Genomic DNA, 15,992 nt, shown 5'->3' with positions numbered 1-15,992 from the left:
GCAGGGGATACGTACGGGAACTGGCAGAGCTCTGCATTTATGCGAAAGACTCTTCGTTATAAGCACTTATATATTCAGTGAAATAAGAAGAGATCATTATAATGATCCTAATCACCAATTATTAAGTGAGAAAAAGATTTGTTTGAGACATGGTCTGTCACTCGGCTATATAAACAATTTAAAACTCGATCATTGACTTTGAAGGTGAGAATGCCTGATGTTCGCACCTTCTATTTTAGATGATACAATAGACTGAAGACAAAGCTTGCGTTACATACATTTGTTTAATTTATCTGTCCACCAGCCCGTAGCCCCGCCCTTTAAATTCCGAAAAACCTTCCCTTCAGACACCCAATAGCCCTTACACAACGATGGTATAAGTAAAACAAAGTCTAACCAAATCGACCTCAAAATACTCGTATCCCAAAACGATATAAGATCTAAATCCTGGTTTGCAGGACTGAAAAAAAAGAAAAAACTCCTGGAAACTGATAAAAGACCAGCTACTATTATGAATTTATGCTGTTCCTGCGGCGAGTAATAAAAAAAGTCCAAAGCTGAAGTGATACGACTGAACAAATAAAGTGGAAAAAAAAAAAAAAAAAACTGCTCCATCCCTAAATCCAGACCCTACACGTGTAGGCTCTGAAAGGGTATTCGACATGTCCTAGGAAGGTTTGCAGGTCGCTAAATTTCGAGTTTGGGGAATTCTTTAAACCACAACTACTTCCGGGTTATGGGGATGTAGCATCTTCCGACCGGGGAGTTGAGCTCCCCGCTTCTTCTGGTGATCCTAAAAACCAACCTCCACGCTCCCATGCCCCCGGTTGATATGCAGCACCTTGCCTCGCATCCGAGTCCAGGATTCCTTCCATCAAAATCTGCAATCGCTTGAAGTCCACGGGTTTTAATATCCACCCATCAAACCCGAGCTCCATATATTCCTTGCGTCTCTCTTCGACCAGCGAGGCAGAAACTGCAAATATCGGAACACGACCATTGAGCAAATGCTTTGGCGGGATACCGCGCGTTGTATCCGATACTTCGTGGGAACGTATTCGAGTAGTGGAAGTTCCTCCATCCATGATGGGCATCTTTCAAACCTGTTAATATTCTATTTCGACTAAAGGCGCAATACTTAAAGGGGAAATACTAACCTGCATATCCATCAAGACAATATCATAGTCTTCTCCCGTTTTCGTGAATGTATCCGCACATTCGGCTCCATTAACTGTAAGGCAAACTTCGTGTCCAAGCTTTTCCATGCGCTTTCTGATGATTTTGCTATTTATAGGGTCGTCCTCCGCAACTAGAACCTTGAACTTCACTGGACCGTCTTTCACTGGGCCGTCTTTCACTAGACCGTCTTTCATTAGACCGTCCTTCACTGGACTGTCTTTCACGGGCTCCTTTTTCTTCAGGATTCGTGCAGATGACTGAACCACTGGTGTATCGAGAGCAGAATCGCTGCTAGGGATTAATGGTACTTCATCTGGTATCCGCACCGCTCTTATTGGTACTGCCGATCCCTCTACAGCCTCTTGACCGGGTTGAGATTGTAGTGATATTCTTGGAAGGTTTGGTGCGCCTGGTGGGGATGGGCTCGGTGGGCTCTTCGGCCCTGCGGTAACTGGTTTTGATGATGGTAGAGATCTAGCCGTCGATGGCCGATATGAAATAGGGGTTTCGTTTGGACTCGTGTTAAAGGGTGGGGCCGATATTGCGTGAACCAGCCTGTCAATCTCACTGCGCTCACTGCTCTGGGAGCCCAAACTTTTCATGCTGCCCATGCTGTTTTTTCTTTCCATACTCGTAGAGGGTTGCTTTTGAGGTGACGAATCTATCAACAATAACTCATTTGAGTCCTGATCTAATAACGGCGGCGTTGCACATTGGGGTTGCGGCGATGAATCTCTAATAGACATTGGTTGAGAACCGAACTCAACCTCTTCCTTCTCGGAGGGCAGTGTGAATGGAAGGCTTATCGTGAAACGAGAGCCTTTTCCCTCCTCAGATTTTAATCTCAGCTGTCCATTCATATTCCTAATTGTTCTGGCAACTACCGCTAATCCAAGCCCCAACATCTTCTGCCCCGGAATCTTTGAAAGCCCATCCAGAGTTTGGTCAACGCGAGGCTTATTAGGCATGCCCTCGATACCAGTAGGGGCACTTGACTCCTGATCCTCCTCTGTCTGCACCTGCTCAAATTCTCGGAAAAGCAAATCAAGCTTTTTGGCCGACATCCCAGCCCCAGTATCTTGAATAGCAATTTCAATTTGGCATCGATCATCGTCTGAGCTAGGCATCCATATCTCAATTTTGACCCCACCTTGATCGGTGTACTGAATCGCGTTTCCAGTGATGTTGGAAAGAGCCTGGCGTAACCGTGATTGATCTCCTTTAACGAACTTTGGTAAGCCGGGATATTCGACAATGTCTAGACTAATCTTCTTTCGCTCGATATCCGATTTAAAGATTGAAGTTGCCTCGTTGACCGTGTTGCAAAGATCGAAAATCTCATCCATTACTAGATCCTGTCCTTCCTCTGTTCGTGTGAGGTCCAAAAGATCATTGATTACATAGATCAAAGATTTTGAAGCAGTGTGTGATCTCATCAGGTTGTCTCTAGTTTCGTGGTCGAGAGGGCTCTCAAGAGCAATCTCAAGGTAATTGATTATGGCATTCAGAGGAGTTCGGACTATATTTCATTTTGAGCATTTGTACTAATAGGGTGGGGAGAGAGATTTGAGATATATCTACGTACCTTCATGAGATGCGTTGGCCAATAATAATTTTGTCAACTGGCTCTTTTGTAAAGCGGCTTCTTTCTGTCGCCAAACCTCGATAAACTTCCCATAGACCAAGCATAGAACGGCCGCCGTTTCGACTGTTCACCATGAATATTGATTAATGAGCCGTCAAGTGACCTATAGCTAATTACGCAATACAAGATAGAAATGGCTCACCTTGCTCTTCTGTCCACTCCCTGCTTTTCCCTACAACTGTTTCGCTCCAAATCCTAAAGCTTTGCCTTGGCTCCAAGCACCCTTGGGTACCCTCTCTCAAGGTCTTTTCGTACGGATTTCCAGCCCAATTTACTTGCCTTAATTGCCCTTTCCGGAAAAATACAATAAAGTCATGTCCACCAATGCTTAAAGGTACCAATAGCAGCCCGGCAATTTCAGAGAACCCTGGTGCATAGTTGAGGTCTGGAAAATCCACGGAGAGATCTTGGGAAGTGACAATAGAAGTAAAAAGACGTATGCGTAGGTATTCCACCAAAGCCAACGCTTCTTGAGAATGCTGCAAAGTACCGAGAACTTTAGTCTCCTCTCTTATCGATAGCAGTCCAAAATCAGCGTCGAAAAGTTTCAGTAGGTCGTCGGAACTTGCAACAATATACCCCCCAGGGTTTTGCTCTGTCGGAACTGTGTTGATCAACTTTCGTGCTTGGAGTCTTGATGCATAACTCAACCGCTCAATATTCCGGCTCATTGTCTCCCCGATAAGTCTGCACATTTTTCGAATGGGGAAGCTCACTCTCATCCCCTTCTGCCCATAAGTATGACAGGAAACAAGACCCCACAACTCGTCGAAAGCAGTGATAGAGATGCTCATACTTGCTCGTACAGACATATTTTTTAAGTACTTCAAATGTATCGGGCTCATGGCTCGGAGATAAGAATGAGTCATGTCCAAGGGCTTATCCAGAAACTCCTTACTTTTGCACACAAGCCTTGCAGTCTCTTGATCCCTGTCATATAAGAGACGTACTTTGTTGATCCTGTAAAGATCGCGGGCTTGCTTTGGGATATCTGAAGCTGGGAAATTCAGGCCCTTGTAAAGGTCCTTTGTGGCTCTTGGGTCAACAAGTTCAGTAACTACCCGCCCATTCCAGCTTTCGTCGAACTGATAGATCATTACACGATGGAAACCTGTAAGTTCCTTCACAACACCCACAGAAATCTTCAAGAATGCATCAAGACTTGTAGCCGAGGATAGTTGATCTTCCGGTAAAGAATGATGTCAGTATATATGATCAGAAAAAATCAAAATGGTATTGGTTTCTATAGTTACCCTGTATTTGGCTCATAAGGTTGAAAACCTCCATCGTTGCAGCTTGACCTCTCCGTTTTCTGGCACGACGTAATACCCGAAGTGGTCTGCTCATGCACAACGTACTTTCCAAGAAGTCTTCCTCCGATGGAGTTGAACCCAACGTGTCCTCTGGAATATTGAACACTTCATCTTCCGGGTTAAATAAAGGAAACAGCTGATCATCCTCAAGCTCAAACTCGCATACTATCAGGTCCGGGTTAGCGTCTGTTATGTGGATTGCACACCAGACTTTTATTCTTGTTGAGTCAGGTGCTGTGATGACTAGCGGGAAGACCTCTGGTCCCGAATTTTGTAAATCAGAAGAGTCGTCCCGAGCAAAGTCTAAATGTTCATATAGGTTTTCCGCCTGTTCCTCGGACAGAATATTGCAAAAGTCGCTGAGTGCGAATAGCTCTGCCGGTGAGTACCCGATTAACAGCTTGGAGTTCTGTTCTTGATCTTAGTGATTTCAATCGCAATCTACATCTGCAGCGATTTCTATGGGAACAAACCTCACTGGCGATCTTAACATCTAGTGCGCCACTGGCATCCTCCCGCAGTGCTAACAGTGCCCCAAATCCCTGGACGGCTCCGGGGATATGAATAGGCTCATCCTCACATCGTTGTAAAGTCTCAGCCCCAGAAACCCCAGTAACAATTGCATGGCCATCTTTTGTCATTTTGTGCTTGAATCTAGCAGTGATAAAGGTTTCTTCCTCGATCTTCTCTGATAATCGATCTCCTCTACCACCAAAAAACATTCCGCCACTCCTCGGCTCTTCGTAATCATCATCCTCGTCCTCCTCACCATTCACAGTCAAGTTATGTGCTATAGACCCCATAGAACGTTTTCTATCTGATCCTCCATCACCTAGATCCTTGATTGAGACGACTGAGGGTCGTCTATGCATCGAAAACCCTCGGGGAGACTTTGAATGACTCCTGCTATATAGGCCATGACCAAGGGATGCCTCATCTCCAAGTGGCACTCCACCACCAACGGACCCCGTTGTGCTATCGTTTGAACCCCAGAAGTTACTCGGAGATGTGGGCCTGGGTTGTACCTGTACCGGGTGCGATACGTTGACAACTGATTTGATAGGATATACTAGATCTGCGACATCTGGAGAAAGAGGTCCGAAGTCACTACCAGGTCCTGTAGTGGATGATGCTGGTGATGCATGTCCTGGGTTCTTTAAGTGAAAAGGAAATGAACCTGGCGGTGAACGTCCTCGCGGCTTTGGTGAACCGGCATCGTCATGAGCTTTCTCGGGGTCTTGGTTCGAAGAAGCTAAATTGAGCTGTACTGGTGCACCACTGGTCCGATCGTGATTGTAGGTCGTCATTGCGGGCATCGGGAAAGCCCTGGAATTGTGTATCGATTTTCAGCAGCACAATATAGAAATCACTCGATATACTGTGTGCAGAGGAGTTTATCTGGTAAACGTAAACGTGACTGTAATCGGATATAGAAAAGGCGCTTTTAGGTACAGAGAGTATAGTGAATGGATGTACAGAAGAGCTGGGCTTCTGAGGCGTTGACAAAGGTTGTATCCTATTAAGGATTTCCCCACCCTCCAATGGCGTCTTGTATGGGTTGAGGCGTAACGCCGCAAATGAACTTTAGTGACGGATATCGGGTCTCCTTTTTCTTCTCCACGCAGGCTTTCCAGTATCCAGTACCTTGGGTGGGTAGCGTTGGGGATAAAGCTACAGTAATTCTGAGGGTAAATAATATGAAAGGCTTGAGGGTCCTGGGGCTTACACGATGCTAGAACAGATTATCGCCCGAAGCTAGAATATTAAAATCAGAAAGAGACTGCGAGCTGCCCTTGGTTTCCGGTTCCAGTATCTGTGACCCGTTTGGAAGTATGTCTGGCGAAGAATAGGTTTCTTGTGAATTAAGTCTGGCGACGGCACAGTCCCCGGGTCGACACGAAAGCAGTCAAAACTCAATACAAAAACCCCGCGGTTCAGGAGATGCTCTTGGACACCTTTTTCTGCGGACATTTCGACTGCAGAACTTAGAGGGCTAACTGGGGAACTCTTCGGCCAAATGATCCGCGAACATGATGGCCAGTCGTTTCCCCGGCTATACTTTAAGAGGGATGATCATCCCTACCCCTACTAGGGCAGCGACTGGTGAGCACAAATCTAAAAGGGCAGTTTTCAGACAAAAAAAAAAGAAATTACAAAAAAAAAGGGTCTCAAAACAGAAGTGAGGTGTGATGGGGTAAGAAATAGCAAAGGGGTGTTGTTAACTTCCCTACCGTCTCTTCGGCATCCTTGGTAGAATATTAAATTCAATAGCCAGAAAAGCACACTCTACGGTTTGTTAAACAGAGCATGCCAATTCGAAAGTAAGGGCCCTGTTGATTCTTACAAGGGCTGCCACATAGCGATAACACCCTTCCCTGAACCGAGCCATTTAAATCCAAAGCCACAGGGAGACCACCCGGCTCTTGTCTGCTTGGCTCAAAATTGAATTCCCCCATGGCCATCCTAGATCAACATCGAATTTGTATTCTCCCATGCATGCCTCAAACGTGCTGTGACGTCACAGTGCCAAGGGGCTCCCAATGGTATTTCTCAAGTGCAAACAAAATCTTTACTACTACTAGCTCTATCGCCTGTAAATCATTGGCATGGTCGTGGACTTGGTGTTGAGTGCATAGATTTCCACGTGGGGTTGTGGTTTCTCGGTATGTAGATCTGGGATTGGCAATCACCGCATCTACAATCTACTCCTAAAGATGTGGCTGAGGAATAGTGTTTTCGCCACCAGAGAAGATATTACCTTAAGATTTCCTTACTCAGTCAGGGGGTGTGATAGGCTAAGGACGGGGCCTTGCAACCTTTGTCAACATGTTCGCAGATCTCGTTTGTGAGTCAAAATTCATGCTCTAGATACTCTATTTGCATAGAGTGCTTTGAGTGCTTTAGTAATTAAGGACTTTGAAATTCAATACCCTAACCCTCATAAACAAAAGAAAGTTGGTCTGTATCAGCGACCGCAGAAGACACAACAGGATTGATCAAGCATGTGGAAACCACACACACACACACCCCACCCAGAAACGGAACTGAGATCGAGCTAAACGTTGCAGCAGACCCGGATATATTTCTGCACGAGTTACCCTGCATATATCCGCCCGTCGTGGGCCAACGTCAAGTTACCCGCTTTGCATAACAGAGACCCACAAAAAACAATTTCATCATGCCGGCATGGCGCCAAGCGACAATCCACCCGCATCCCCGTTCAGACATGTCAGTGTTCTCGAAAATAAAATGCAGAACTCGTACAGCGATGGGGAAAATTATTGTAGAAGTATGGTAAGAGTCCTATTGGCCAGGGCAGCCACCTAAACCCTGTTTTTTGACCCCTGTTTCTACAATAATTTTCCCCATCGCTGTATACTAGTATCTTCCTGACGTTTTTGCTGGGCCATTATTGCATACACCCAAAATCATGAGCTTGGCGTATTTTTGTATGGCATGCAATATCAGTCGCGTCCACAAACGTCAGGAAAATATGAGTACAAAGTGGCTTTCAAGGACTCATGCATAACAACACAGACGTGGTAAGTACATCCATGCAACTCATAGGATTTCTAAAGTACCTACTACATGTAGTACCGGTCGTCGACTCTACATGTATGTACTGTACTCTACCTAGCTAGCTATCGTGGATCGTGGATCGTGGGTGCAAATATCTTCAAAGCGCATTGAGTTGGGCTCCAGAGTGGATAAGGGGTTGGCGCGCTAATCAGAAAATACAAATACATCAATTTTCTGCTTACTTTGGAGCCTCAGTAGGCCTACATTAACAAATCCGAGACCCAGGCTTCAGTCACGTTCAACTACCTCACCCATGCACAGTTGCTGTGCCTCCTACCTAGAGTTAATTTCGCTGCATACGTAGACACGAACAGAGTTAAATATGGTGCTCACCTGGCTTCAAGTAGGTTTTCCGTTCCCGAAATTTGAATCGTGCTGAGGCCTCGAGTTAATAATCAAATAATTCTGATAAGATAACCCTTACTAGGAGTTCCGTCTGGTCAGGTGCCAAGATTTATGGAAAGTCAGAGCGCTCTGCGCCTGAAAACAAAAGTATGTAAGAAATAGCTTTTTCTACATACAAACTCCTAAATACTTCAAGATTACGCGGGATTAGGAATGTCAAACCGTTAAAGAGATTAGGGGGGTTGGAATAAAAGAAAAAAAAATCTAGCAGTTTGGCTCAATGAAAAGAAGTCAATCTCGGCCTTCCCGGTATCAGCCCCCAGTCTAGTCCGGGATGCCCCCGTTCTCATTTACCTTCTCGCTAAAATTAAAAGAAACGAAAGTTCACAGATTGGCCATAGCTCCGGAAACCCTGACAGACCTTCAAGCCTTCGCTTTTGCAAAATATTATTTAACAGCCGGGTTTGCCTGAGGTTCGGTACATATGGTACGTCCCATTAAATTCATTTGACTTGATCGCTATCAAGACATTATTATACTGATGATGTTCTATTTATTGGATGGATTTCTCGAAAATGTATTCTTTTTTTAAAAAAAAAAATGCTGATACCCCATGTGAGCCACACATTAATAGCATGTGGTCCGTGGGCGAATCCCACAAGCAGAATTTTGACACTTGGCACCTCCCATTGGATTGGAGATTTGATTGCTAACACCGAACAGTTTGATTATCAGAGAAAACCTACAGCAAACCAACTTTATTAGATAGGGAATTTCCGGTATGCAGGGCCCGTATATCCCCACTTGAATGTTGGAATTCGGAAACTTCTCATTAAAACCCATAATCATTAACGACGCCAATAGCTAAGTCCACTAAGTACCTCGTTAGAGTACAAGGTTTTCCAGCACTAAGAAAGACACCCATACATACACACCTAGTAGCAGTTATCGTTGGATCTCGGATCAAGACCTCAACTACTTAACTGGAATCATATGTATTAAATTTCATAGACGTCTCCGCCACTCACTCGGATACCTCATCAATGAATCACTCGGATACCCTTTCATCGAGACAGATGATTAATCGAATGGACTTTGGAAATAGTTGAAATGTGGGTTTTCACCTTCCCACGATAGTTGCCCAATTGCGGGGGTGTCCGGCTAAAAGTGAGTAGCGGACACGTTTAATGAATTAGCAATACATCTAGAAAACCTACATATATACGCATATACTTGATTAGTACGCATGTCCTCAGTCCGGGCGGTTCGGAAGACAGGATTATTTTGTTCTTTGTAGGTCCGGGAATGTGAATGCAAGGAGAGACTTCATTGTTTTATTGCTACTGTAGGATAAGTAGGACTTCATATTCCCATACAACCCTTGGTATACACTACATATACCTATCTACTACTCGGGGCAGGTAAAAAGTACCGGACAATGCAAGTTTTGTCTCTGGGCTTTTTTTTGCAGTAGCTCACGCCTAGCACGCGCACCCATTAGTGAACCAAAAACCTGCATTATCCAGTACTTTTTACCTGCCCCGAGTAGGTACTAACACTACATATCTAAGTGACGGCTATACCTCCTCCTGGCCTTGGAGGTCAAAATTCAACATATCTTTTTGATTTTTAGCTTCCTAGTCTGGAAATCAATTCCTCGAACTGGATTAAATATTTACATGGGTTTTATGAATGCGCCCTGGGATTTTGTTCCGGGATTTTATATCTACCAAGTACTATTTTCCAAAGTTTTTTATGGACGGTAGTAGACAGCTATTGGAATATATTTTGAGTATATATGTACTATCCCTTCGTTCGTTTTGACCATAAACGCTATTGGGGGTGTTTAACTTGTTCCAGCCTTTTATCTCTAGCACACCTAACCCACACTCCGCGAACCTCTTTAGGCTCGAACTCACAGTTTGTGACCTCTTTTTCAATACATCTTTCCACTCCTAGAGGATATCCACTCCCTGTAGCAGTTAGTATTTTGAATATCAACTCGGCTATTCTATGTGAATCGCGGGCACGAACGAAGGGATAGTCTAGATTCATTATATCAGAAATAAAAGACATCGGGCTATATCTTCGTAAATATATGAGACGAGTGATAATACATGACTAAAAATGACAAATTGTCCACGCAATAGTGACTACACGCGTCATCACACTACGGCATCTCATATATCCGGCTAGTCTGAAAGAGTGACTCAATAGTAGCCCCCATGCCTAGGTTCCACTTTAATTGTCATGTTAAGACATACATCGTAGAGTAATCGTTAAGGGGATTATAATTAGCTCATGTTACGAAGCTTAAACTCTTTTATTTTTCGTCAACAACAAAGTACCTACACCTCTTTGAGCTGTCTTACACCCCCAAAGCCTTTTGTGCTAAGTACACAATGGGATCATTACGCCACCAAGCTGGTTATCATGTAAAACAGTACTAACCCACTTCAAAGTCCGGGTAACCGTATTTTGTTCCTGATCCGTGAAAAGCTTACCCCAACTTCACATCTGCAAAACATCCAATCCCCGGTACCCAGGACCTGTTACACATAAACAATGGCAAAAAAACGTTCGTTAACCGTCCTTAAGCCCTTCTATAAAAAAGAGTTATAAGCTAAAAGAGTAATGCAGCAAAATCTCGTACGGTTGCGGTGCGCCTGATCTCGATGGCGATGACGGGCTACTACAAGACATTCGTGCGGCCCCGAACTCACAGGCCTTTGTCAATGATCAAGTACGATCCAGTCGGTAAGGATATCCAGCGATTAGTCCTTAATTTGGCTTGAAAGGGTGGATACTTCTTTGCACGGGAAAACATTCAATTTGTGGAAATGGGCCGGAGGTGTGTGATCAATTACAAATGCTTATTCGGAGGTCCTAGTTCGACGAAATGTCCTTTTTCTCGAGGCGAAGCGCGGAAAGAGCGGATAGAATAGCTGAACCCCAAATATATACCTATCTGTGTATCTTTAGGGGAATGTGGTCTATGGTCAGATGTTGAGGCTGTGGGAAAAACGGATATAAAAGGTGATAAATTGTAAATACATGCATATCTTTGGAAACGGCGTCTAGAAACTACGCGCTAAACGCTACAGGGTTTAGTAGTGGGACAAATTATATATCCCCTTTTATAACGGCATGTACTGGCATCGACTTAATCCCCAGTTTGGATTCAGAAAATCACTGGTGAAACTTTTCTCCTGGCCATGGATGAGAATAAAACTGAGCATTTCATGGGTTCAGGAATCGGTATATTATCAAAGCGAGCTTTGGCAGCCGATGAGAACTTAAAAGCAAATATTATCACATTAATATTATACTAGTCTATCATCTACAAATTCCTTTTACCTCCTTTCTTCTTATCTTTAAAGCTCCTTAAGTTCTTCTTCATGTTCGGGGGTTCCTCTTTCACCTTACTATTCCTCAACGGCTCAGCTTCATCCTCCGACCATTCCTGGTCATCTTTATTTTTCTTCCCGCGGTCTTTTCGAGGGCGGTTTTGGAGTTTCTTGGTATCGTTTGTAGTCCCTCGAGTATTGCGATACCTTAAGGGTGTTTTCGGCCTGTTTGGGGTAGATGGAGTATGTTTCTCCGCCTCATTCTCAAGAACGTCAAGCATTTGAGGTCTTGGAGTGAAGGGTGTAAGAGTTCTTTTTTCAGGACAGGTGCTTCTTAAAGGCGGAATATCCACTGTATTGACGCGATCACCAGGGGACCCCTCGCTCATGATAACATCGTTGCTTTCATCATGCAGCATTCTGTTTGATGGCATGTGCTGTAAATCAAGTTTTGTGGCCTGGTTATCCCAAATGTCTAGGTTTTGCGAGCCCTTTGGCATCTCGACCTTAGGAGAATCGCTCCATGTCCGATGATCGATCTGCGTTTCGGGAATAGGCTCAGGTGATGTTAATGGGGAAAGTGATGAACTATTTGCAAAAGGGGACTCCATGATTTCGCTAGCTACGCGTGCGTAAGGGTTTTGTTTCTTCGCATTGAAATCCGGTGTATGAAGAGATATTTCCGTTGTAGGGGAAGCTTTCTTAAACACTCCAGTATGTTCATTGACAGCCCCTCCAGAATATCCCTCCAACTTTCTAGTTTGTTTGTTTGGAGAGTTATCTTGCTCTTGTTGACTAAAAACCGACTTTGATTTCCCTCTAGAGTCCCTAAGCTCTTTTAAAGCCTTATCTAGTGCTTTTGTTCTTGCCTCCAAAGCATTTATTGCACTTTCCTTCTCCATCCTACTCACCTGATTCTCTTTTTCTGATTCTTCCAGAGCTGCTCTCAGGTTTCTTTCGATAATACGAAGAGCGATTATATCTCGAGTAGTTGTTAAGATCTCAGATCTGTCGGATTTTGCGCGTTCTAATTCCTGTTCTTTAAGGATTATTTCTTCAGTGACTAGCTCTTTATCGCTCTGGAGAATATTTATTTTTTCTAAGGCCTTTGAAAGTTCATCCGCTGTGGTTCCAACGATTCTCTCAAGCGCACGATGGCTCGTATTAGACGTTTCTCTGAGTTGTGTTAAATAACTAACCGCATTCTCCAGGCGGATCTTTTCCTGTAGGAGCCCAGCGTGGGAAGCCTCAATGTCCGCATTCTGTAAAGTTAGATGATTTCAGAATATTCCAAGATATTCTTAACATACTTGTTTATTTAACTTTTCTATCTCGTTTCTAAGTTCAACTTCCTGCGGGGTCATTATCAGTAAAGGTTAGGGGAAGTTGGCGAAAAGGGGAGGGACACCTACGACGTTTGCTCTCCCAGCTAGCATGGTCTTAAATTCCTTATTGTCAGCCTCTAACTTCATCTTTTGTGCTTCGAGCGATTTTATCTGATTATGTAGCCGCGAGGTTTCCCGTTGCCGAAACATATTTGCATTTGTCTCTACCTCGATACGTTCTTTCATCTTTTGTTCCTCGGCGAGTGCCATGAACCCGGCCTTTTCTTCAACGAAACCCTCAATCTTTTTTTCTGCTTCTTTGTACCTCAAGTTGAGTGTCTCTAGTTCATATCGCAAAGTTTCAATCTCTCCATCCTTTGTCTGTGACGCGAGTATTGTATCCTGAAGGGTATCTCTTGTTATGCTAAACTCTTTTTCTAGATTGGAGTTCTTTTGCTTCAACATATTGATCGTTGCGACCATAGAAGGATCTTCTGCGGTTCGAGCTTCTAGGATACCAATGTTCTTCTTTAATGTGGAAATGCTACCCAGGTTGTTAGAATAACTTTCGAGATTTTATGGATTTTCTTTACTAACATTTCATTCAAAGTCTTTTCAACTGTATTGCCTCTCTGGACTTGAGTACTCATATCATCGCACTTCTTGAAAGCATCTTTTAACCTCAGCTCATATTCTTTTGTGATATGCCTCTTCTCGGCAGATTCAACCAATGAAACCTCATATTTTTCATGCATTCCCTTGAGTTCTGCTTCCAGATTTGTGATCCTGGAATTTAGATAGCTTATATACCCATCCGAGTATGAAAGGGCTTCTGCATTCATCTTATGTGTTTCGTGAAAAAGATCCATCATACTGACCGATGCGTTACTAACTCTTTTCTCCACACTAAGTAAAAGTTCTGTAGCATCTACATCCCGATCCCCCAACTTCTCGATAGATCTGGAACAACTATGGATCAAGTTCCTGGTAGCCTCGCCACCCTCCTCTAATCTCGTCTCCATAATATTTTGGGCCTTAACCAGTCTTTCCATTAGTTCAGGCTCGTCCTTCCCTTCAAGTGTTCCCCTGAGCTCTGCAAGTTGCTCAATTACCTCCACCTTCCCGTCCTGAATCGCTTTTAGAATAAGTTTGTTCCTTTCTCTGTCCTCCTGAATCTGGCATTCAAGACTTTGTGTACGATCCCTTTCAGCAGCCAATAAGCCTGCATTTTCTGACAGTTGATTATGAAGAAATTTTAAAGTTTCTTGAACTGTCACAAGTTAATACCATAGCTCTAACTAGGGGCGAGATATAAACTCACGTCTCCCAATCTCTTTCTGTGACTCTTTCAAGACAGCACCAGAATCCCCCCATTCTTGAATTTTCACCCCGGCCTTTTCTGTGAGATCTCTTACTTCTTTGAAGTTTTTCCGCAACTCGTCCCTATCCCAAGACAGCTGATTGATACTTTTGCTCAATTGTGTTTTCTTCTCATTTAACATATTGTAATCATTGCCTAGCCCATCCACGAACTTTTGGACCCCTAGCATTCTCTTTTTTAGTCCTGATACTGTATCTCTGTAAGTCGCAACATGGATTTCAAGTTCGGCATTCTTCTTCTCTGCGGCTTCTGTGCACAGGACCTGTGTGCTGAGAGACGACATTGTTTCACGCAATCTGTGTTCTAGAGACTGCTTCTCGGTGGTTAGTGCTGTTAAGGCCACCAATAATTTGTGTTCACCACTACTGCTTTGACCCGGCTCTTCACAAGAGACAGGTGTGTGCGAATGCAAGTGTGTTTTATAGTTGAGCTGCTGCGAGGAATTCTCGGGAATATGACGAGATTCTATAGGCATCCTTCCGTTCTTCGGTACTCCATTGCTTCCCACGCTGAGTCTGCTACTCGTGGAGGAGTGCCCATTAATTCGACCTGATCTGGCACTTGCATGCGTTTCTGAAGAGCTTATCATCCCATCTGGTAAATCCCGTATAGTACCATGGTATCGATTAATGCCTTTCGGAAGAGGCATATGCTGCTTTAGCGGTTGGTCCATGTACTCTAGGGTGTTTTTGTCTCGCCGATGTTTTTCATGATTATATACTGATTCAGGCAACCCCGGATTATGACTATTATTTGAATCTCTGCCCCGATGATCAGGTATTAAGACTTCAACTTCGGTTGGCTCAGGTTTAATGTCATCGTCCAAAATAATAACTTCAGGACTTTTGTTTCCATTTGAGGATTGATTAGCAGGGGACTCGTTTTGAGGTCTGGAAATTCCAGCTGATCTTTCATTTCCATTTGAGGATTGATTAGCAGGGGACTCGTTTTGAGGTCTGGAAATTCCAGCTGATCTTTCATGTCTTTTTCTAGGTCTTCTATCATCACTTGAGCTGGCTTCAGTAACCTTTCCTTCATTGGCTCTAATGGGTTTTCCTCTCGCTCCGGGGTCTTTCCCTCCAGATGCTGCCAGATACCCTCGTTGTCCATCTTCTCGAGGCAGCAGTCTCCCCTGATCGGATTGATCATGCTCTGAATCAGACCTAAAAGAACTAGAACTTTGCGTGCGTTTCCGTTTCTCTTTAACTGACCCCTGTAGAGGCATAGTCTTTCGCCCTCTTTCGATCGGGCGTATAGATTGGGATGGCGGTAGCATCTTCTCGCGCGGTGCGGAAGCCTCGGGGGGCAGTACCACTTGTGGGTTCAAGGGATTATGAAGTAGAGAAGGGACAGTAGTAGCAGCAGAAAATATTGGGACTTGAATTTTCATTGCTAGATGTCATTTTAAAGTGTTCGATTAGCCAACTGTGAGCTCTCGTTGTAGGTAAAAATGAAGCTCACCTTCCATCCCATCCTTGTCTTGCCTACCAACAGCACAGTCTACTCTACTCTGAAGGGCGTCATTATTCCCCATCCTCTCCCTAGTTTTGCCATTCCCATTCACTTGATTGCCCGTCTCCACAGCTGCTGCTACAGGGGGTTTTCTGCTTGTAGCGGCAAATTTGAAGCCCTGTACGATGCTGTCGATACCTGCACTCATAGGACGGTGGGACAGGAACCCGTTCCCGCCTGATACAGAGAGATTCGATATCTGTAGCGAGGACTCGGAGGAAGCTTCCTTTACTATTTCCATATTGTCAAATAAATAGGTAATAGGATAAAAGGCGATAGGGAGCTGTCAAGTATGACGAAATAATATTCGAATTCTTTATGAGGCTATATCTGATCTCAAAGGTAAAAGGCACAAGAGCTGAGAGG

At 44.1% G+C, this 15,992-nt stretch overlaps 3 protein-coding genes across 3 annotated transcripts; 1 reads left to right on the top strand and 2 right to left on the bottom strand.

Annotated features, from left to right (window-relative positions):
- Window positions 1-734: 734 nt before the first annotated feature.
- On the bottom strand, window positions 735-5,444 carry H6S33_000427 (uncharacterized protein; the record flags this gene model as incomplete). The annotated part of the gene is made up of 6 exons (XM_044831803.1): window positions 735-1,094; window positions 1,158-2,698; window positions 2,765-2,887; window positions 2,967-4,007; window positions 4,078-4,546; window positions 4,611-5,444. The coding sequence occupies 6 exons, from the start codon at window positions 5,442-5,444 to the stop codon at window positions 735-737; spliced, it is 4,368 nt and encodes a 1,455-aa protein (XP_044699986.1).
- A 2,214-nt stretch (window positions 5,445-7,658) lies between these two features.
- Window positions 7,659-8,272, top strand: H6S33_000426 (uncharacterized protein; the record flags this gene model as incomplete). The annotated part of the gene is made up of 4 exons (XM_044831802.1): window positions 7,659-7,679; window positions 7,915-8,059; window positions 8,144-8,208; window positions 8,258-8,272. The coding sequence occupies 4 exons, from the start codon at window positions 7,659-7,661 to the stop codon at window positions 8,270-8,272; spliced, it is 246 nt and encodes an 81-aa protein (XP_044699985.1).
- Window positions 8,273-11,401: 3,129 nt separating this feature from the next.
- On the bottom strand, window positions 11,402-15,867 carry H6S33_000425 (uncharacterized protein; the record flags this gene model as incomplete). Its single annotated transcript, XM_044831801.1, has 6 exons — window positions 11,402-12,670; window positions 12,719-12,760; window positions 12,821-13,277; window positions 13,331-14,003; window positions 14,055-15,506; window positions 15,576-15,867. 6 exons carry the CDS (start codon window positions 15,865-15,867, stop codon window positions 11,402-11,404), a joined length of 4,185 nt encoding a protein of 1,394 aa, XP_044699984.1.
- Window positions 15,868-15,992: the final 125 nt, after the last annotated feature.

The sequence above is a fragment of the Morchella sextelata genome (assembly GCF_020137385.1).
Source record: "Morchella sextelata strain SCLS chromosome Unknown scls_1, whole genome shotgun sequence".
Taxonomy (NCBI): domain Eukaryota; kingdom Fungi; phylum Ascomycota; class Pezizomycetes; order Pezizales; family Morchellaceae; genus Morchella; species Morchella sextelata.
This window is presented reverse-complemented; position numbering and strand designations above follow the sequence as displayed.